The sequence below is a fragment of the Orcinus orca genome, chromosome 2 (genome assembly GCF_937001465.1).
Source record: "Orcinus orca chromosome 2, mOrcOrc1.1, whole genome shotgun sequence".
Lineage (NCBI taxonomy): Eukaryota > Metazoa > Chordata > Mammalia > Artiodactyla > Delphinidae > Orcinus > Orcinus orca.
In genome coordinates this window covers 89,807,986-89,831,057 of record NC_064560.1, presented here as the reverse complement: position 1 = coordinate 89,831,057, position 23,072 = coordinate 89,807,986, and the positions used below count along the sequence as shown (strand labels likewise).

At 36.9% G+C, this 23,072-nt stretch overlaps 1 protein-coding gene across 2 annotated transcripts in view; it reads left to right on the top strand.

Annotated features, from left to right (window-relative positions):
- GLCE (glucuronic acid epimerase) overlaps positions 1-23,072 on the top strand; it is a 128,769-nt gene that overhangs the window by 92,718 nt on the left and 12,979 nt on the right. The window contains exons 2-3 of one of the 2 annotated variants that reach the window (XM_049706935.1): positions 6,455-6,482; positions 21,119-21,714. In XM_049706935.1, the coding sequence (XP_049562892.1) occupies positions 21,132-21,714 (583 nt within the window). In that variant the 5' untranslated portion in view covers positions 6,455-6,482; positions 21,119-21,131. The remainder of the gene's footprint in view (positions 1-6,454; positions 6,483-21,118; positions 21,715-23,072) is intronic. The other variant, XM_004276241.4, reaches the window with a different exon arrangement.

The window sequence follows — 23,072 nt, the reverse complement described above, 5'->3', positions numbered from 1 at the left end:
TATAAAGCAATTATTAACAAACCAAAAGGGAGAAATTGACAGTAAGGCAATAGTAGGGGACTATAACACCCCACTTACATCAATAGATAGCTCAACCAGACAGAACATCAATAAGGAAACACTGGCCTAAATGACACATTAACAAAATAGAGTACAAAAATCATATGACCATCTCAGTAGATGCAGAAAAAGCATTTGACAGGATTCAACACCGATTTATGATATATATCTTTATATATGCTTATGAGCTTTTCCCATTTAGGATATATATGTGTTTCATTTTTTCATATACACCTTTGGATGGAGTAAAACAGAATATTGTCTGAGTGATCATAGTTCCCTTTTATTTGCAGGAAAATAACGTATTTCTAATTATTTAAGCTAGAGAACAACTTCCTGTATGTAGCTAGTATGTTGATGAGTCCAGACAATAGTATCAGTCTGGTAGAATATGGTTGAATATAGTCATTAGCAGCTCTGGACTGATCCAGCTGTAATATTCTATTCTAAATAATCAGTGATACTTCTAAGTAACAGCACCTTAAATGAAATACATAATATTATGTTATATTACAAAATGTTTTTCCAGGAAAACATTTTGATTTGTTACTTGGTACAATGGGGTTTGTGTAACTACATGAATCCTCTTTGTGTGTGCGTGTGTGTGTGTATATGTGTACACTCGTGCCCATTTTCCTTCCTTCCTCCTAGGTTTATTTGTAGTGAAAATAGAAATTGCTGTACTTGTATCTTATTCTGCCATTTGTCTTAAAGATTTCAAATGATTAAAAAAAAAAAATTGAAGCATTGCTCTCTAAATGTTTTTAATTGTTGCAGAGCTTGGGATCCTTTGCACTTCCCAAACTAGCTACTTCTCCTTACAGGGAAAAAATAACTCCATGTTTAGGCTAGCAAAGTAGAATTTGGGGTGGGAATTATATCCATAGAAATGTATTCAAATGTATTCCAAGAATAATTAGACCATCATATGGAAAGAAAACGAAACAAAACAAAAACCCAGTATTGTCCTAGGCACTTCAGGAGGGGGAAAAAATCCATTTACACATGGTTTCTCTCCTTAAGGAGTTTATTTTCTGATATAAATGCAACAGCGAGGGCATATAAAATTCATCCCGAGAGAGTTAAAAGCTTTAGGTTAGTCTAAAATCATAGACTAATTGTTAGCATTTCTGTTTGAGTAGAGTATGTACTATTTGGGGAGGCGGAGCAGACAGTAAGGAATGAGGCAGAGAATATACAAATGAGTAATAATTTCCTAATAATGTAAAGAAATAATTTATTTGGCATTATTAAATATTGTAGAATATCCATATTTAGGTATTTTAGGGTAATTTCTCATTTTCCTGGAAAGGCTGAAGGAAGTTATACTGGCTTAGAATTTGATGAGTCACCTTAAGGGGTTCCTTACAGAAAAGGAGTTCCTTATGTTCAAGTTGGGCATATTTAACTTTAGGGTACTCTATAACTTCCAAGAGTTTTAATTTCTAAAATATATGAAAAACATGTAAAAGATTCCATATGACCCCCCAAAATCTTGAAACCACCAAATTCCTATGACCTCTGTAGTTACTCCTTATGACTAAAGTGGAGAATGAGAAATAAAAGTTTCATGGACTTAACGTTTGTTTTTAGCTTATAAACAAAGTCCCTTTGTTTGATTTTTGCATTCAGACTGTAAATTTACACCAAGAAACTGCTAGAAGAATTTAGTTTTCAGTCAAGAAATAGACGTCAATAACTTGCTTGAACACCCTTCCCCTTCCTTTCTCCAGGCGATAGTAAAGAGGTGGAAAACATTGGTGCCATGTCTTCAAATTTAGTGTATAATGTTAAGCTTCTTTTAAAATTCATTCTGCTTCCCAGAGATGGAGTTTTAGCACTAACAAAAAAGAATGCTCTCTATCCTTATTATAAATGTGCATCACAGAGAAGCTCGATTTATAACCCAGATTCCTATTGGATTGTTTGGAGGCCATAGCTGCTTTGTTTTCGGCTTTATAGAGACGGGAAGATTTGTGTGTCATCTTAATTTCTTATTCCTTAATCAATACTTGCTGCATTTTGAAACCTAAAGCTTATGAGATGTGGGATAATACTTTAAATTCTGTTTTAAAGGAGCAATTTTTTAAAAACATGAAGCAGTGTATGGGCTATATGATGGGGCTTGTTGCAAGAACAATGTGTGTATATATATATGAAGTATACACGATATACACCTACATATGTGGAGGAAAAGATTTTGATTTGGGAAGAAAAACAGAAGATATAATTTTATCTTTGCCAAATATTTGTAATTCAAGTTTCACCATTGTAAATAATTCTAATGCCAAGATCTGAGACTGTTTATTTAAATGTCACTGAAAATTTAGTTTCAACCCTTAGTAAATGTATAGAAATGTATTTCTACACATTAAAAAACTCTATTTTGTATACATTTTATTTCTACTTCAGTCACCTTATTTATTTAGGTAAGTGGAATTTCTGTGTAATTTACATTCATCTCAAATTTTAAAACCCACAGTGTATCTATACCCCTTGCTTAGCATGCAGAAGGGTCTTAAGTACGAGTTAAATGAAAGTTCCTACAGTGCTGAAGTTAATTTAATTTGGTAACCTTCCTATTTGCTTAGAAAATTGTATATCTGGGAAATCTTAGCTTAAATCTTATTTAATTCACATTTATTGCTGATAAAATTTATGTTCCTTACCCATATATTATTCTGTGGAAAGGCAGATTGTATTGTTTCATTCATTCATTCATTCATTTATAGCTGCACTGGGTCTTCGTTGCTGCGCGTGTGGGCCTTCTCCAGTTTTGGAGAACAGGGGCCACTCCTCGTTGCAGTGCGTGGGTTTCTCGTTGCGGTGGCTTCTCTAGTTGCAGAGCACGGGCTCTAGGTGCGTGGGCTTCAGTAGTTGTGGCACGCGGGCTTCAGTAGTTGTGGCACGCAGGCTTCAGTAGTTGTGGCTCGCGGGCTCTAGAGCGCAGGCTCAGTAGTTGTGGCGCACGGGCTTAGTTGCTCTGCGGCATGTGGGATCTTCCTGGACCAGGGCTTGAACCCATGTCCCCTGCATTGGCAGGCGGATTCACAGCCACCTCACCACCAGGGAAGCCCTGTACTGTTTCTTGATTGCTGTTCTTATCAACTTTTCTGAGATGATAAAAATTACAGAAGCTTAGAGGAAGGTGTTCTTTTCAGGGGACACATATACTTCTCTTTTTTTGAGATTGCTTATTTGAGAAAATGTTACTATACCATATAATAGATATTTAACAAATATGTGGTGATTAAATGGACTGATACAGGTAGAGAGATGAAGATTACTCTTTATTGACCTAAAAAGAGAAACACCACTTCATCCATAGACATTTTCCTTTGTTTGCCTACTATGTGGTAGGAACCAAATTGTTCAATTAATCTTATGACTACTTTATGAAGTAGAAGGTATTATCTCAGCTTTACAGATGAGAAAATTGAGATTTGGAAAGCTTACCTAACTACTCCAGCATTGTCTAGCTTACCAGTATTCAAATTTAGGCCTATCCCATATATGACAAGCCCAGAGCAAATATCATCCTCAATGGTGAAAAACTGAAAGCATTTCCACTAAGATCAGGAACAAGACAAGGTTGCCCACTCTCACCACTCTTATTCAACATAGTTTTGGAAGTTTTAGCCACAGCAATCAGAGAAGAAAAGGAAATAAAAGGAATCCAAATTGGAAAAGAAGAAGTAAAGCTGTCACTGTTTGCAGATGACATGATACTATACATAGAGAATCCTAAAGATGCTACTACAAAACTACTAGAGCTAATCAATGAATTTGGTAAAGTAGCAGGATACAAAATTAATGCACAGAAATCTCTGGCATTCCTATATACTAATGATGACAAATCTGAAAGTGAAATCAAGAAAACACTCCCATTTACCATTGCAAGAAAAAGAATAAAATATCTAGGAATAAACCTACCTAAGGAGACAAAAGACCTATATGCAGAAAATTATAAGACACTGATGAAAGAAATTAAAGATGATACAAATAGATGGAGAGATATACCATGTTCTTGGATTGGAAGAATCAACATTGTGAACATGACTCTACTACCCAAAGCAATCTATAGATTCAACACAATCCCTATCAAACTACCACTGGCATTTTTCACAGAACTAGAACAAAAAAATTCGCAATTTGTATGGAAACACAAAAGACCCCGAATAGCCAAAGCAATCTTGAGAACGAAAAACGGAGCTGGAGGAATCAGGTTCCCTGATTTCAGACTATACTACAAAGCTACAGTAATCAAGACAGTATGGTACTGGCACAAAAACAGAACGATAGATCAATGGAACAGGATAGAAAGCCCAGAGATAAACCCACACACATATGGACACCTTATCTTTGATAAGGTGGCAGGAATGTACAGTGGAGAAAGGACAGCCTCTTCAATAAGTGGTGCTCGGAAAACTGGACAGGTACATGTAAAAGTATGAGATTAGATCACTCCCTAACACCATACACAAAAATAAGCTCAAAATGGATTAAAGACCTAAATGTAAGGCCAGAAACTATCAAACTCTTAGAGGAAAACATAGGCAGGACACTCTATGACATAAATCACAGCAAGATCCTTTCTGACCCACCTCCTAGAGTAATGGAAATAAAAACAAAAATAAAGAAATGGGACCTAATGAAACTTCAAAGCTTTTGCACAGCAAAGGAAACCATAAACAAGACCAAAAGACAACCCTCAGAATGGGAGAAAATATTTGCAAATGAAGCAACTGACAAAGGATTAATTTCCAAAATTTACAAGCAGCTCATGCAGCTCAATAACAAAAAAACAAACAACCCAATCCAAAAATGGGCAGAAGACCTAAATAGACATTTCTCCAAAGAAGATATACAGACTGCCAACAAACACATGAAAGAATGCTCAACATCATTAATCATTAGAGAAATGGAAATCAAAACTACAATGAGATATCATCTCACACCAGTCAGAATGGCCATCATCAAAAAATCTAGAAACAATAAATGCTGGAGAGGGTGTGGAGAAAAGGGAACACTCTTGCACTGCTGGTGGGAATGTGAATTGGTTCAGCCACTATGGAGAACAGTATGGAGGTTCCTTAAAAAACTACAAATAGAACTACCATATGACCCAGCAATCCCACTACTGGGCATATACCCTGAGAAAACCAAAATTCAAAAAGAGTCATGTACCAAAATGTTCATTGCAGCTCTATTTACAATAGCCTGGAGATGGAAACAACCTAAGTGCCCATCATCGGATGAATGGATAAAGAAGATGTGGCACATATATACAATGGAATATTACTCAGCCATAAAAAGAAACGAAATTGAGCTATTTGTAATGAGGTGGATAGACCTAGAGTCTGTCATACAGAGTGAAGTAAGTCAGAAAGAAAAAGACAAATACCGTATGCTAACACATATATATGGAATTTAAGAAAAAAAAATGTCATGAAGAACCTAGGGGTAAGACAGGAATAAAGACGCAGACCTACAGGAGAACGGACTTGAGGATATGGGGAGGGGGAAGGGTGAGCTGTGACAGGGCGAGAGAGAGTCATGGACATATATACACTACCAAATGTAAAATAGATAGCTAGTGGAAGCAGCCACATAGCACAGGGAGATCAGCTCGGTGCTTTGTGACCACCTAGAGGGGTGGGATAGGGAGGGTGGGAGGGAGGGAGACGCAAGAGGGAAGAGATAGGGGAACATATGTATATGTATAACTGATTCACTTTGTTATAAAGCAGAAACTAACACACCATTGTAAAGCAATTATACCCCAATAAAGATGTTAAAAAAAAAATTAGGCCTATCAGGCTCAAAATTTCAGAATTTTTCTAAAATATACTATCTCTTTTTGCTTATTTGACCTATTTTATTAGTTTCTTCTATATTTTCATAACATTATTCTCAAAAAACCAATGGCAATGCATTTATTCTTGACTAATTTTACAAGTTGTTTTAAAAGTCAGATTTATTGAGATATAATTTACATACAATAAAATGCACCCCTTTTGAATATTTATTTATTTATTTATTTATTTATTTATCTATCTGTGGCTGCTCCGCATGCTTCTTAGTTGCAGCATCCAGTGTGCGGACTCTTAGTTGCAGCATGCATGTGGGATCTCGTTCCCTGACCAGGGGTCGAACCCGGGCCCCCTGCATTGGGAGCACAGAGTCTTACCCACTGAACCACCAGGGAAGTCCCTAAAATGCACCCCTTTTAAAGTGTACAGTTAGATGAGTTGACAGATGTATATACTCATGTATATATAACAATCAAAATCTAGAACATTTCCATTACTCCCCAAAAGTCCCTCATGCCCCTTTATAGTCATTCCCTTTCTGCCACTACTGATCTTTTATCCCTATAACTTTTTTTTTCCAGAATGTCATATAAATTGAATCATAAGTGGATAAGTAACCTTTTGTGTCTGGCTTCTTACTCTTAGCAAATGCTTTTAAGGTTCATCCACGTTGCTGCCGATATCAGGTATCAGTTTATTGCTGAGTTGTATTCCATTGTATAGATGAACCACAGTTTATTTGCCCAGTCATCAGTTGATGAACATTTGGTTTGTTTCCAGTTTGGGATTATTGTGAATAAACTGCTATACATTCATGTATATAACCTTTTTAGTTTTAGAATATCTGGGTTAATATGGCATTATCTTGAGGACATGGCATTCTGTTGAGTGACTAGTTCATGGATTCCTTAGTCTTAAATAATCTAAAATATGAGCCCTCTATTAGCAATTGGGAATGAAGAAACTTGTTGACTATTTTCAATGAAAATTTGGAGGGTAGTATGTGACATTTGGGACATACTTTTTTTGTTGTTTAATTTAGCATGCTGTAGTAGTAGAAAGATAAATAATACAAAGTGGAGTACAATGAAAATGTAGTGTAATGGCAAACACTGGACTAAGAGTTTAAAAATTGGGTTCTAGTCATTTAATCTGGTTTCAATCTCCAGTTTTATCTCTTATTAAACTTCTAATTTGTGACTTTGAGCAAATTAGTAACATCTCTGCAAGAAAAATGGGGCTAACATTTCCACATTTTTAAGTATATACATTATCTCATTTAGTCCTAAAGATCACCATATGAGGTACCTATGAGGTATATAGTACTAGTCGTATTTTACTGGTGAGTAAACTGTGATTCACAGAAGTGAAGCAACTGGCAATGGTGGTTGAGTCAACATTTGACTCCTTACAGTTTCCTTCTGGAAAATGGAGATAATACTCACTTTGTAGTTAATGAGAATCAAATGTGATTATATTAATAAGACACAAAACTGCTAGTCTCTTGCTTTCCCTGCCCCCCCACTTTTAAATTGAAGTATAGTTGATTTACAGTGTTGTGTTTCTGGTGTACAGCAAGGTGATTCACTTATACATATGTATAGATTCTTTTCCATTATGGTTTATTACATGATATTGAATATATTTCCCTGTGATATACAGTAGGACTTTGTTGTTTATTTATTTTATATATAGTAGTTTGTATGTTCTCCTTCCCTTTTTATAAAGGTCTCCCTTTCCTTGTCTCCTGCCCAGCTATTCTGTTATTTATTAAGAGAATTTAAAATGTGGGCGCTAACCTTACCATGTTTTTTCTTTTAATTGCAAAAGATTATACAATGTCAGCAGGCTGGTATATTAGATTTTTCTTTTTATCGTAAACATTAGAAAAACACCAAGTTGACTAGCAAATAGAATTTCACCATATAGTCTAACAACCTGACAGATTGTTCTCACGTGATTCCTGTTAGCACGTTCTCCAATCATTTTTTCCAATGTGATGCTTTCTGCATTGCTTTATGCAGTAGCTCAAAACTGGATTCTACTACTTCTGTGTCAACAGTCAGCCCAGTAATTACTCATATTTGAAAATCAGCTTGGGCACTGATTTCTTCCACATACAGCTTCTTCTGCATGGCCAAGACTCTTATCTTTATGCCCTATGATTGTTTAAAATTACTGTAAGCAAGCAACTTGATGAACCTTTCCCCTTCTGTCATTCCTGTTTTGCAGGATTGCACCAATCTTGATAAAAACTTTTTATCAGCAGCTATTCTGTAGAACCTCTTAGGATAGTTCTACCAATTTGTGCCGTAAAGTCCTCCTGTGCATGAGCCATGAAGAGTAAACACATCATTAGGTTTTCTTTCTCTTGGCTTTCTTAATGGGGGGAGAAATCTTACACAGCTGAAGAAGCCTGGGATTCCTTTCTGAACTGATATATTTACATAGCATATGCTTAGTTTGACACTTGCTTAGAAGAAGCAGAGAGCTTTTTTAGTTAAGTACTGTATAATACTTCAAAGAACATTTTAGCTACACTGTAGCTGTTCAGCTTTTCTGGATGCAAAGCTGCTCTCTGCTCTTTAAAAAACATTCCTATCCTAGTTCTTTATATTATTGCTTTCAGTGCTAGAGAGAATTAAGCTGAATACAGTTGGAAGCTCTTTTCAGAAACAAATTTTAGTTTCAGAAGCTGCTGCATAATGCTAGTAGTTTAAAATGTCTGCAGAAACCAAGGGCAACTCATTCTGCTCTTACCTAGTTGGTGAGAAAACAAATAGTGATTTGGAGCCAGATAATATGCTGTTGTGGTCTGATATAAAGAACCTACACTTGGAAGCCAGAGAAATCTAGGTTTAAATCCCATTGTGTGGTTGCTACCAATTTTTCTTCAGCAGAGTTAAATTTTCTTCAGCACTGTTTCCTCAACTGTATGGCAGTGATAACAAGAGCTCCTTCTGAGGGTTTGATTTCAGTAACTCAGTGTATGTATAGCACCTGGCAGATGGTAAGACATTCTAAATATTTCCTTTGCCTGTAATCTTTCCCCTACACCCTCAAAAAAAGAATAACTTCCTTTATCACTCAAATGTGACTTCTTGTTGTTGTTGCTAACCTAAATATGTCTCCTGAAGGTTTGAGATAGATGAAGATAGCAGAGTTGACCTACTCATGGAGTGCTGGTAATGATTTTCAGCACAAACTCTGGACTATGGGAAGACTAGGTTAGTTTGAAAATGTACATGGCTATAAACTGACTAGATACAGACCTCCTGCGTGACTAACGCACATTCCAATTTAATATTTATGGAGTACCTACTACAGTGGTTATGGATAAGACATTCGACTGAGAGATGTGCCCGTTTGCCCTCTGTCTTTCCTCTTCTTTCTGGACTACAGCACAGACATGATGGCTGAAGCTTCAGTAACTTTCTGGGCCGTAGTGTGATGTAGAAAGATAGAAAGTGCCCAGGTCCTTGACCATGTAGCTGTATAATAGCTCTAGACTGCCTAATTCTGGGTTTCTTTTGCATAAGTGAAAAATATCAATGGGTGGAACATATAAGGGTTTGTTTCTGGTGTCTGTTACTAGCAGCAGAACCTAATCCAAACTGATTCAGATAGCAGTCTGGATACAGGCATCTGACTCCTTCTCAACCCACCTCTAGTCACCACTAAAATATCTAAAAATAGTACCCCAGCACTTAAACATAAAAGAGGCATGTTCATATACCTGAAATATAGAAATGTCAAGAAATTTCTATTAGAAATAACCTAGATATTCCCACTGAAAGCAACTAGAGCTCTTGGAAGAATGGCTGTTTCAGGTCTTTGGTAGAAACTGTACGTGATGAACCTGGGATACCTTTTCTTAGAAGAAAACTCTCAGAAACTACTTGGGTTGTGTCAAAAGGACTTAGGAATCAACTTGAAGAGATTTGCACTGGCTAAAGATGGGATAATTTGAGCATCAAGAAGTAGTAACTCAGGGTATATGCCCAGTAGTGGGATTGCTGGGTCATATGGTAGTTCTATTTTTAGTTTTTTAAGGAACCTCCATACTGTTCTCCATAGTGGCTGTATCAATTTACATTCCCAGCAACAGTGCCAGAGTGTTCCCTTTTCTCCACACCCTCTCCAGCATTTATTGCTTCTAGATTTTTTGATGATGGCCATTCTGACTGGTGTGAGATGATATCTCATTGTAGTTTTGATTTGCATTTCTCTAATGATTAATAATGTTGAGCATTCTTTCATGTGTTTGTTGGCACTCTGTATATCTTCTTTGGAGAAATGTCTATTTAGGTCTTCTGCCCATTTTTGGATTGGGTTGTTTGTTTTTTTGTTATTGAGCTGCATGAGCTGCTTGTACCAAAATGTTCATTGCAACTCTATTTACAATAGCCAGGACATGGAAGCAACCTAAGTGTCCATCATCGGATGAATGGATAAAGAAGATGTGGCACATATATACAATGGAATATTACTCATCCATAAAAAGAAACGAAATTGAGATAGTTGTAGTGAGGTGGATGGACATAGAGTCTGTCATACAGAGTGAAGTAAGTCAGAAATAGAAAAACAAATACCGTATGCTAACACATATATATGGAATCTAAGAAAAAAAAAAGGTCATGAAGAACCTAGGGGTAAGATGGGAATAAAGACACAGACCTACTAGAGAATGGACTTGAGGATATGGGGAAGGGGAAGGGGAAGCTGTGACAAAGTGAGAGAGTGGCATGGACATATATACACTACCAAACGAAAAATAGATAGCTAGTGGGAAGCAGCCACATAGCACAGGGAGATCAGCTCGGTGCTTTGTGACCACCTAGAGGGGTGGGATAGGGAGGGTGGGAGGGAGGGAGACGCAAGAGGGAAGAGATAGGGGAACATATGTATAACTGATTCACTTTGTTATAAAGCAGAAACTAACACACCATTGTAAAGCAATTATACTCCAATAAAGATGTTAAAAAAAAAAAAGAAAAAGTAGTAACTGTGGTGGATTGAAACACATCAAGTATGTTTAAAATTAATGAATTCAGATGTTACTTTTAAAAAGTCATTGTTGATTTTTGGAGTTTATTAGGGAGTCAATTCATTATTTCAAAAATTGGTAAAGGAAAGATTCAAGCATTAATTCTGGCTTTCCTGTACAAACTGTATAGGGATAACCAAATAGCTGCTATGGGCAAGATTTTCTTTAACAGAAATATTTCAGCTACTACATTAAGAAAGGCTGCTAGAATTATAATATCACCATTTTGCAGCCCCCCTCATGAAAGAATTATCAGTGGTTTCTAAAACCATTTGATGGATTGCTAATGCAGAACTTTATAATGACTAGATCAGGCTGACAACACCTGAACATACAGATTAATCCTAACAGGAAAAAAAAAAAAAAGAGACTACCAGACATATATTTCCTGATGAAAGTTCACACCTCTACCATAAAAGTATTCTTGCTGAAAAATCAAACCCTACTTTTGTCAAGCTGTGGAATCAGCTACTGGTTTATAGGAAGTATGCAGGGATGGAATCAGAGTTAATACATTGCAGCCACTAAAAGAGAGGAAGGTAGCACTCAATACGAGGCAAAAGCATACTCTTGGTATAACAGGTTACTTCAATAACAAGGAAATTTTAGAAATTGGTTTTTATGCTTGGAAATTTAAAAAATTGTGGAGTCTTTGGATTAAGACATGGAAAATGAGTTTACAAGACAGTAGACTGAGGTGAATAGGAGAAAATATTTGCAAATCATATATCTGATAAGGGATTAAAATCCAGAATATATAGAGAACTCCTAAAACTCAACAATAAAAAAAAAAAAATTGGAAAATGGGGGACTTCCTGGTGGTCCCTGGTGGCTAAGGCTCTGCGCTGGCTTCCACTGCAGGGGGTGTGGGTCTGATCCCTGGTTGGGTAATTAGAATCCTGCATGCCAGCACAGCCCAGCTTAAAAAAAAAAAAGAAGCCAAAGATGGGCAAGGGACTTGAATAAACATTTCTTCAAAGAAGATATACAAATAGCCAATAAGCACATGAAAAGATGCCCAACATCACTAATCATTAGGGAAATGCAAATCAAAACTACAATGAGATGCTCACACACATTAGGATGGTTTTATTTAAAAAAATAAAATAAAAAATCACAAGTGTTGGCGAGGATGTGGAGAAATTAGAACCCTGTGCACTTTTGGTGAGGTTGTTAATATGTTACAATCTCTGTGGAAAACAGTATGGAGATTCCTGAAAAACTTAAAAATGGACTTTCCATATGATCCAGCAATTCCATTTTGGGATTTATGTCCAAAAGAAATGAAAACAGGGTCTCAAAAAGATATTTGTACACCCATGTTCATAGTAGCATTATTCACAGCAGCAACCAAAGTGCCCATCAACTGATGAATGAATAAGCAAAATGTGGTATATACCTATAATGAAATATTATTCGGCCTTAAAAAGGAAGGAAATTTGACATATGCTACAACATGGATGAAACTTGGGTTCATTATGCTAAGTGAAATAGGTCAGTCACAAAAAGACAAATACTATATGATTCCACTTATATGAGATACTTAGACTAGTCAAAATCATAGATGCAGAAAGTGTGGTTGCCAGGGGCTGGTGGGGAGAGAGGAATAGGGAAATGTTATTGTTTAATGGGTATGAGTTTCAGTTTTACAAGATGGGAAGAGTTATGGTGATGAATGGTAGTGATGGCCACACAACATTGTGAATGTATGTAATACCACATAACTGTACACTTAAAAATGGCTAAGATAGTAAATTTTATGTTACCTGCATTTTACCACCCAAGAAAAAAAATTGGAAAAAAAAATGTGCACTTCCACACTCTGGGCTAATAGAAGACACCAGATGGTCTCAGGTTTCCTTGCAAATAGAGCACAGACAGAACCACAAGTATATCTTCCCCTAACTCCTGAGTTCTAATTTGAGTTTTTATTTATACAATTAACATATTCTTCATTAGATGGTTCTTCTTTTAAAAAATTTTTTTATTGAAGTATAGTTGATTTATAATGTGTTAATTGCTGCTGTATACATGGTTCTCCTTTATCTCTATAGTTTGAAGTTTTTCGTTTTTGTTTTGTTTTTTCCTGTCATGATGATGGAAATGTTTATAAGAGAATGGAAGGCAGAAGTATTGGTTTAAGTTGCTTCTAAGCAGATTTGTGTTGAGTAACCGAGCAGATAAATTTGAGCTTTGATGTCTTGGGTAATTTTCATTCTGAGAGTTATTACAAATAATCTATATCAAAGATTCTGTGTTCTTATCAGAAATTAAGCTAAGTAGAAAAAAAAAGGTAAAGCATTTATATTCTGGGTTTTTCTTTGTTTCTCTTTTCTTCCCCCCCCACACAGCTAATAAAAATGCAATCATGGAATAAAAAATTTTTATCTTAAGATTTCTACTTTCTTATACCTGAACTAATGTTAGTTACTAATTTTAGTTTAGTAATTAGTCCTTATACTAATGTTAGTTACTCTTATAAATACTGCCACTGTGGAGTTTTTAGAACACCAGTACATTATTTTCAAAGCCTCAAATTAACATGGACTGATGAAACTGTTATTAAGCTCCATTTTTATCTCTGGAGAAAGGTTTTGCTTCAACAAGCTATCCCAGAACATCATTATAATTATTGGCAGAATGAAGCGTTGTAATGAATTTGTAAGCTGTTGCTAGATTTGTAGGGCCAATGGGAATCCTATTTTCAAGAACTTAATTATTCTAATCCACCTGCAGACCAGGTACTGGGCTATGTATACATAAATATCATAATTATGACTTCCCTTTCTATTCTTTTCTAATAGTAACATGGTTTGTAATTATACTGTTAGATTTGAAGAAGATTCAAAAATAACAGCAGCTTCATTTAGAAATGCTAATAAGATTTTAAAATAACTAGATAACTCTTTCTAAAATTGTACTCTACCTATGTAAACTGTTGATTCAAGGTCAAAATTCAGCTTTATCTAGAATAAGATCTGTTAATGTCTGAGTTCAATTCACAATCTGGTAACCTGCTATAAATTAGAGTATCTCTTGGGAAAGGGTGGTATTCAGCTTCTGAAATAAAATATATATCAGCTCAAAGATACCTTGTGAATGTTAGAGCACAGGGTTTGGAATTCAAATCTCTAGTGAACCATCAAATAATCACATGACCTAGGGTAAATTACTTAACATCACAGAGCCTCAGTTTCATCATCTGTAAAATAGAAATATAATTTTTAATCTTAAATTCTCAGCTATCTTGGCTTTGTCCTTGTCCTCTGTTTTAATGAATCTCTTGTGGGCTATTATACTTTGGTCTCTTCATCCTTAAAATGTGAATAATATACTATAAACCCCCTGCTCATTTCTTTGAGATGTTTGCCTAGAAATATAATCTTATTTGAAGCATTGTGAGCCACTTGTATCAAAGATTATTTTAACTTTGTTTTTTTTTTTTAATGGACTAGCAGAATTACCTTTTCATTTTGTCCTTTATTTTCAGTAGTTGCTAGGGAATACTACTTGTTTGCATTACTGGAAGAGGCCTGACCACCAAAAGTATAGGCAGTTCTCCTTTGAGTTGGAGCTATCACAGAATACTTAAACATTTGACTGTGTAATTTAAATCTTGGTCTATCAAGCAGTAAACAGATGGAACTTTACTAACAGCAGTTCTTAAATTATAGATCCATTTTAAAGAGTTGGCCAATATATAGCATCACAATCCGTATTCAATTATGTCAGTTATGTTCATTTTTATTTGGATTATGCTTTCAGAATACCCAAATATGGGAAAGGAAACAAAATTGTCTCTTTCAAATGTCTGTTATTTTTTAAAATTGCATGTTTAACAGTGTTCATTCAATAAATATTTATTGAATGCCTACTTGAACCAGGCACATTTCTAGGCATTGGGGATGCAGCAATGACCAGGAGAAGCAAAATCTCAACCCTTGTGGAACTTACATTCTAGTGGATTGGAGAGGGCTTATAATCTGAATATGTATAATACCAAGTAGTGATAAATGCTATGAAGAAAAATAAAGCCAAGTAAGGACCTACAGAATGATGGGGTGAGAACTGCTATTTAGGATAGGGTGGTCAGAGAGGACCTCTCTAATAAACTGACCCTTAAGCAGTGACCTGAAGAAGTAAGGGAGCAAGCCAAGTGGATATCTGGGGAAACAGGTTGCCAAGCAGAGGGAATGGCAAATGCAAACACCCTGATTTTGGAGCATGCTTGACTGTAAGTCTACTCATTCCACCTGGAAGCTTTCACTTAAAACGTTACTGTGTTTCATAACACATTCTACATAACTTTTTTTTTTTTTTTTTTTTTTTTTACAGTTTGTGTATCATTGCGTTATTGTTTCTTATGCCCATGTTTCCTGCCAATCTGGCCTTTAGGGACAGGGATTGTGCCTTACCTGCCACATGTTAGCTGCCGAATAGATACTGATTGAACCAGTCAGTTTGATTTTCTATTGAGCAACTACTATTCCTTCTATTTACTTGCTACCAAATGATTATAAGAATATAAATTGTTAGATATATAAATAAAAAAGAGAAAATAATGGGCAAGCAGGCATTGGTCTACATTATTCAGAGGAAGGAAAAAGCCAATAATTTCTTTCACTGAAACTATTACAAATTTATTTGAAGGTTGTTCTTAACTGAAATATGACCTTCATATTTTAAAAACTCATGGTGATATCCACAGTTTTAATGTTTACTGAATTACTCAGGAAAATGAATTTGAAAACTAAGGTATCAGGAAAATTTCTTTGAATTGCACATCATTTTAGAAGAGAACAGTTTGCTCTCCCAAAGGAAAACTAAGTTATATTTTGCTTTACTTAATTTTTAACTGTTTGTGCAAAGAACTTATTCCACAGTTTCTTTATGATGTTTACTGAATGTTATTTCCTGTTGTAGATCTCTAAAGTTACTAAAACTAAATTTTATTGGATTATGTTTCTAATGAAATAAATCTTTAGGATCAGCAACACATGAGCTTTCAAGGTTTTTGAATTTATTTATTTACTTTTTTTTTTTTTAACTTTAACTTGAAAGGTTAATCTAGTTCATGGATGTAGCAAAAGCTTTAAAATAAGTAGGAAGCTTATCACCACTCAGCAGGAAACCCTGGTTTTAGCTTTTAAAGTTACTATCATTTGTACTTAGCAAAATGTCAATGCAATTTACTTTTCGAAATTTGAAAGTTTCTATAGTCAATTTTCTATAATATGAGAAACATAATAAAATTATTGTACTTACCTTTAGATAAGCCTGTTTGGTAGTTAGTACTGCATGTCAATACTCAGAGTTTTCTTTCTTTCTATCCTCCCCTCCAAAAAATGTCAGTGCCTATTTTGAAAACTAAGAATTTTAACTAAAAATTTATAATTCTTTCTTTAAATATTTTAACAAGTGACTTTGACCTTCTTAATTTTCTTTTTTTATGGTTTAAAAACATGTTAAACATATTCATGGAAAATTAGAAAATCATACTATATGTGCTGTTCTGTAACCTCCTTTTTTTCAGTTAACAACCTCCATATGTCCTTCCATCTTTCCTTCTTACCAAGCCCATAGTCAGATTTCCCAGCTTAGGACCAAGTCTCACATCTGGTTGTTATATTTCTTAAGTCTCTTTTCAAAAAGTCTAACCCAGTCTCCTTTTTCGTTTCATACCACTAATTTATTGAGGAGATGGGGCCAACTCTCCTGCAGGATGTCTCACCTTCTTGATGTACTGGTTGCATCTGTGCTTAACTTGTTCCTCTTTCCCTTGTATTTCCTGTTAATTAGAAATTAAATCATAGGGTCAGAGAGATCCAAGTTAAACATTTTTGGCTGGGATATACAATAGGTTATGTACTTTTTATTTTAACTCATCAAGAGACACAACATCTGCATGAGTCATCGTTAATGAGACTGAATTTGACCACTGAATTAGGGTGCTGACTGATCCCTTCATTGTAGAGTTTCACCTTTTTCTCCTTGTGACTAGGAAATAATGTATTTGGTGTTACTTTGCACAGTATGAATCACTAAATCCCTGTCAAACATATGCCTGAATATAACACTTGGCTAAATTAGTAATTTCATGAGGAATTGCATAATAATTTTCAGATTTTAATTTTTTTCTTCTACATTATTAGCCACCCTTTTTCTGTAAAATAGAATTCTTTGTCATCTGAGGCTATTGGTGTGTTCTCCTGCAAAGATAAATAAATTCTTTGATTTAGTTACCAGTTTTCGTCAGAAGATGATTTAAGTATTTTTTCTGGCTATCTCCTTTTTTGAATATCATTATAGACTCATAGATCTTTATTGATTTAGTGTGTTTCAGTCAACATCAGTCATAATTCTCACAGCTTTGACTTAATCGGGAAAGGGACCTTTCAGATTGATGTCTCTAAGAAGCCCTGATTGCTTTTATAATTTTTTTATCCTGATTGCTTTTAGTAAGGAATGGTATCAGATACAAAATCTGGACATAAAGGTTATTGAAAGTTTTTAATTTTGACTTTTCTTTATTTTCCCATCACATGCCTCATCATAATGGTAGCCTGCTAGTTCCATAGCAGGTTTACTCTCTTTTGGGTCATGGAGGAAGGGCACGTCTCAAAGGTGGGACAAAAGCTTTATATTTCTGTTTTAACTGCTCTAAATGTTAGTATAGCTGACGGATGATTCAAATGTTGGCACATAAATGTTTTTAATGGAGGGCTTTTTTTGTTTGTTTGTTTAAACATCACTTAGGGGCTTCCTTGGTGGTGCAGTGGTTAAGAATCCGCCTGCCAATGCAGGGGACACGGGTTCGAGCCCTGCTCCGGGAAGATCCCACATGCCACGGAGCAACTAAACCCGTGTGCCACAACTACTGAGCCTACGCTCTAGAGCCCGCGAGCCACAACTACTGAGCCCAAGCACCACAACTACTGAAGCCTGCGTGCCTAGAGCCCATGCTCTGCAACAAGAGAAGCCACCCAATGAGAAGCCCATGCACCACAATGAAGAGTAGCCTCTGCTCACCACAACTAGAGAAAAACCTGCGCGCAGCAGCAAAGACCCAACACAGTCAAAAATAAAAATAAATAAATAAAATTAAAACAAAGAACATCACTTAGTATTATCCGTTTGCCCATGCTACTATATAAGGAAATCCTCAATTTATAAATATGTGACTTCTGAAGGTTTGCTTGTACCACACTTCTTTTTTTAGCGTTCAGCACATTTTCTCATAGTAATAATGCAGATGATGAAATATATTATTGGATTCCAGCTCTTACAATCTGTGTATGATTTCCAAGATGTACCAGACCCATATCTTTGCCTCCCTTCCCTCCTGATGCCCCACTGAAATAAAATATATAGAAATAAGAAATGAAGATGCCAATAACAGTAAATAGGAAGATTACCATAGGGTGATAATTAAACAGATTTCCGGATCTCTGTTCCAGTACTAGAAGGCACAGCTGTACCCTCTCCTTCCTTCCCCTTATCTCTCTCACCCCTGCACTTGAACTATAGATAGCTGGCGTGAACCCCAGCCAAAACACCAGCCAGATTTTCTTTAGAGAAATTGGGAAAAGCTAAGGCTTCTAGAGTACGAGTTATGTCCCCAGGACAAAAGAAAAAGTCATCTTCATTCTGGTATTTAGAGGGCCTGCTGGCTACCCACCCACACACCCTAAAGGAACACTGTCACTCCGCCTGTACCCAACCCACACAGAGCCCCTCTCAGAACAATCTAGCCCAAAAGCAGACCATCTTCACAATAACAGAGGAAATCTGTGTTAGCTAATGAGTCATTCAAGCCTAAAGATGAATGAGTAAACAAAGATCACAGGCGTATGAGGAAAGCTAACACCATGAAAGAGACTAAAATAACCAGAAAAATGACCACCAAAGAAAACAGATAATCAGAGAGAACTTTACAAAAACAGAACCCTAACATACTCAGAGCTGCAAGAAGATACTACATCCATTAAACAAGAATAAGAGAACACAAGGTTTCAGGTTGAAAGGGCACACCAAGTGCTGAAATAGTGAATCAAATATCATACTGTTAACACATTCTCACAAAACTGCAGAATTCCTAGGGTAAACACAAGACTCAGAGGGAAGTCATGTACAAAATGGCAAGTATCAGACTGAAGTCAAACTTCTCATCAGTAGCCCGTAATGCTTTAAGAAAGTAAAACATTGCCTACAGCATTTAGAAAGAAAATAATATGCAGCCCAAGGATTCTATATCCTGCCAAACTATTCATCAAAGGTGAGAGCAGAATAAAGTTGCTTTCAGACATGCAAGGACTCAGGGTTTACCTCCTCTTGGAATTAAAAGAAATGAGCTTTTAATTGAAAAACACCATCAGCTTTCTTGAAAAACAGAAAATCATTGTGTAATTTTTCATTAAACGTTTTCATTTTACGGTTTGATTTTTTTAAATCTCATTGCTGCCAGAAGGGTTTATTGAGAGGAAAAGGGGGAAGAAGGATTACAACCATAAAATAAGTAGTTTTGGATTTACACCATAAAATAAATTACAGAGCTACTGTAGCAAGCAGCAGTAAGTCTACTCTCTTTACTCTCAGTGGGCAGAGATATTCCATATGTTGCACATGTAACTAACCCATAATTTTCCATGTTTCCCAGTGACCCCAGCAACAGGCATTCCAGGACTACCTACAGTACAATCACAACTGGTTGGTACACCACATGGCCAGTAGGGGCAACAGCATCAAATTCTTCTCCCATCATGACTGGAAAGACAGGATCTGGCTTGTATTTAAAAGCGTCATTCTGACTGCTATGTTGAGAATAGACTTTGGGGTAGAATAGTAGAGCAAGGGTAAAAGCAGGGAGAGCAGGTTAGACATCACTGTAGTATTCCAAGTGAAATATGGCAGTGGCTCTGATGTGTTGGTAACTTGTGTAGTTGGTGAAAAGTGATTAGATTCTGGGTATAATTTGAAGGTAGGGACAGCAGGATTTCCTGACTGGTTGGATATGGGGTGAACAAGAAAGGAGTCAGTATTTCTGGTCTGAGCAGTAAAGGAGGAGCAGATTGAAGGGAAAGATTAGGGATTAAATTTTGAATGTTATGTTTTAGAAGCCCATTTGACCTTCAAATAAAGATGTCAGTTATTGATACTTGGATTGGCACATAGGTATATGTGCCTGCAGTTCTGAAGAAAGATCTGGCCTGGAGATAGAATTTTGGGAAAAGTCAACATATAAATTGTATTTAAAGCCATGAGATTGGGTGAGATCACCTGGGAGTGAATAGAGATAAAGAAGAGGTCTGAGGACTGGGGCCCTAAGGCATTTCAAAATTCAGGTTCAGAGAGATGAGAAGGAATGATCAGAGATGACTAGGAGGAGCATCCAGCTGGGGTATAAGGAGAACCAAGAACGCATGGTGCCCCGGGAGTCCTGGGAAGAAAGTGTTTCAGGAAGGAAAGAGTCGTTTACTATTTCATGCTGCTGAGAAGCAACATAGGGTGAGCACTAAAAATTCATTGTTGGATTTGGCAACATGGATGTCAGTGTTTACCTTGACATGACCTGTTATATTTTTTTCAAACAGCTACTCAGTCGTTAGGACAAAAATATGTATTAAGTTGTTTGAGCCCAACTACTTCACAAATGGAAGTAATAGGTTTTTGTTTGTTTGTTTGTTTTTTTGCGGTACGCGGGCCTGTCACTGTTGCGGCCTCTCCCGTTGCGGAGCACAGGCTCCGGACGCGCAGGCTCAGCGGCCATGGCCCACGGGCCCAGCCGCTCCGCGGCATGTGGTATCTTCTTGGACCGGGGCACGAACTTGTGTCCCCCGCATCGGCAGGCGGACTCTCAACCACTGTGCCACTAGGGAAGCCCAACAGGTTTTTTTTTTTTTTGACCTAGGGGCTTCATGAAAAAATTATTAAGAATCCAAGGGAGCCACAAACAGAGAAAGATTGGGAATCTTTGCTTTAGAGGATCATGCTAACTGAACATTTTAAGAGGGGGGAAGCAACTCTTGCCTTTTCTTTGTCTCTGCTGAAAAGTTTGAGTTAGTAATTTTAAATCTGATCAGATTACATGCAGTTAATAAAATTGCCCTAATGTGGTGGTTCAGTATCCTAAAAGTAAATCTTATCCTATGAAATGTCAGTAAGTACATCTTTGTGTGAATTTTTCTTCTTGCCTCCATAGGTATGGTCTGAATATGCGTTGCTTGGCAGCTCGGGTCAACTATAAGACTTTGATTGTCATCTGCGCACTCTTCACTTTGGTCACAGTACTTTTGTGGAATAAGTGTTCCAGCGACAAAGCGATCCAGTTTCCACGGCACTCGAGTAGTGGCTTCAGAGTGGATGCGTTAGAAAAAAGAGCAGCAGCATCTGAGAGCAACAACTATGTGAACCACATGGCCAAGCACTCTGAGGAGGCATTCCCTCAGGAACAGCAGAAAGCGCCCCCTGTTGTTGGAGGCTTCAATAGCAATGGGGGAAGCAAGGTGTTAGGGCTCAAATATGAAGAAATTGACTGTCTCATAAATGATGAACACACAATTAAAGGGAGACGAGAGGGGAATGAAGTCTTTCTTCCATTTACCTGGGTAGAGAAATATTTTGACGTTTACGGAAAGGTGGTTCAGTACGATGGCTATGATCGGTTTGAATTCTCTCATAGCTATTCCAAAGTCTATGCACAGAGAGCCCCTTATCACCCTGATGGTGTGTTTATGTCCTTTGAAGGCTACAATGTGGAAGTCCGAGACAGAGTCAAGTGCATAAGTGGGGTTGAAGGTTGGTATCCATCTACTCCACTGCATTTTTCTGTCCTGATTGTGTTGAGGAATAAGAGACTGTGTTAATTATATAGCAAGTACTTGCATAGCTTACTATCAAGAGACCTTTCATCACTCTGACTTAGCAGGGAGGAACAGGTTAAACCTGAACTTTCTAGATGGTGTGATTTAAGGGCTACAATAAGATCATACCTGATTGAATAGGATTATGCCATTAACCTACCCCAGAAACTAAAATTATCATCAGTAAAGTCAAGGCACAGCATCTCCAGAAATTTTGCATTAAAATATACAGTTATTATCCTAATAACCTATCGTAATAGGTTATTATCATGTCCTATGAGAGGAGATGGGAAAGGGAGACAGACCATCCAGTGGACCCATCAATGTACCAAGTCTTATTACCAGATTAGCCAGGTATCATCCCTGGATGGAGGTTTACAGTTCTCAGAACAAGATAATACATAATATCATTTTCTCTGAACTTCATGAACTCCTATAGTCTATTACATAATGTCTTTCATTGGCTTTAAAACCTGGGGGTTCCTTATGGGTATAATTAATACATTTTGGAATTTGTATTTCAAAGCTAGGATTGATCAGAAAGCCATATTGAATTTGACTTTAAAGTATATCATTTAATCAGAGGAAAGAACTTAGTGTGTTTTAAGATTGCTTAGTTTGGGTTTTATTTCATTTTTCTCATTTTGTTATAGAAAGTGATTTTAGGGCTTCCCTGGTGGCGCAGTGGTTGAGAGTCCGCCTGCCGACGCAGGGGACACGGGTTCATACCCCGGTCCAGGAAGGTCCCACATGCTGCGGAGCAGCTGGGCCCGTGAGCCATGGCCACTGAGCCTGCGCATCTGGAGCCTGTGCTCCGCAACAGGAGAGGCCATAGCAGTGAGAGGCCCACGTACCGCAAAAAATAAAAAAATAATAAAAAATAGAAAGTGATTTTAATATCTTAATATTTTAATTTTTGTAATATCTTTACTGAATGTTTAGAAGAAGGAAGGGGGTAAATTCACTTATATTCTTACCATTCAAGGTAATTATTACCACTTTTTTTTTTTTTTTTTTTTTTGTGCGGTACGCGGGCCTCTCCCTGTTGTGGCCTCCCGCTATGGTGGCCTCTCGCGTTGCGGAGCACAGGCTCCGGACGCGCAGGCTCAGCGGCCATGGCCCACGGGCCCACGGGCCCAGCCGCTCCGCGGCATGTGGGATCTTCCCAGACCGGGGCACGAACCCGTGTCCCCTGCATCGGCAAGCGGACTCTCAATCACTGCGCCACCAGGGAAACCCCAATTATTACCATTTTTATATATTCTCAGAAGGTCTTTATACCTAGGTATATGT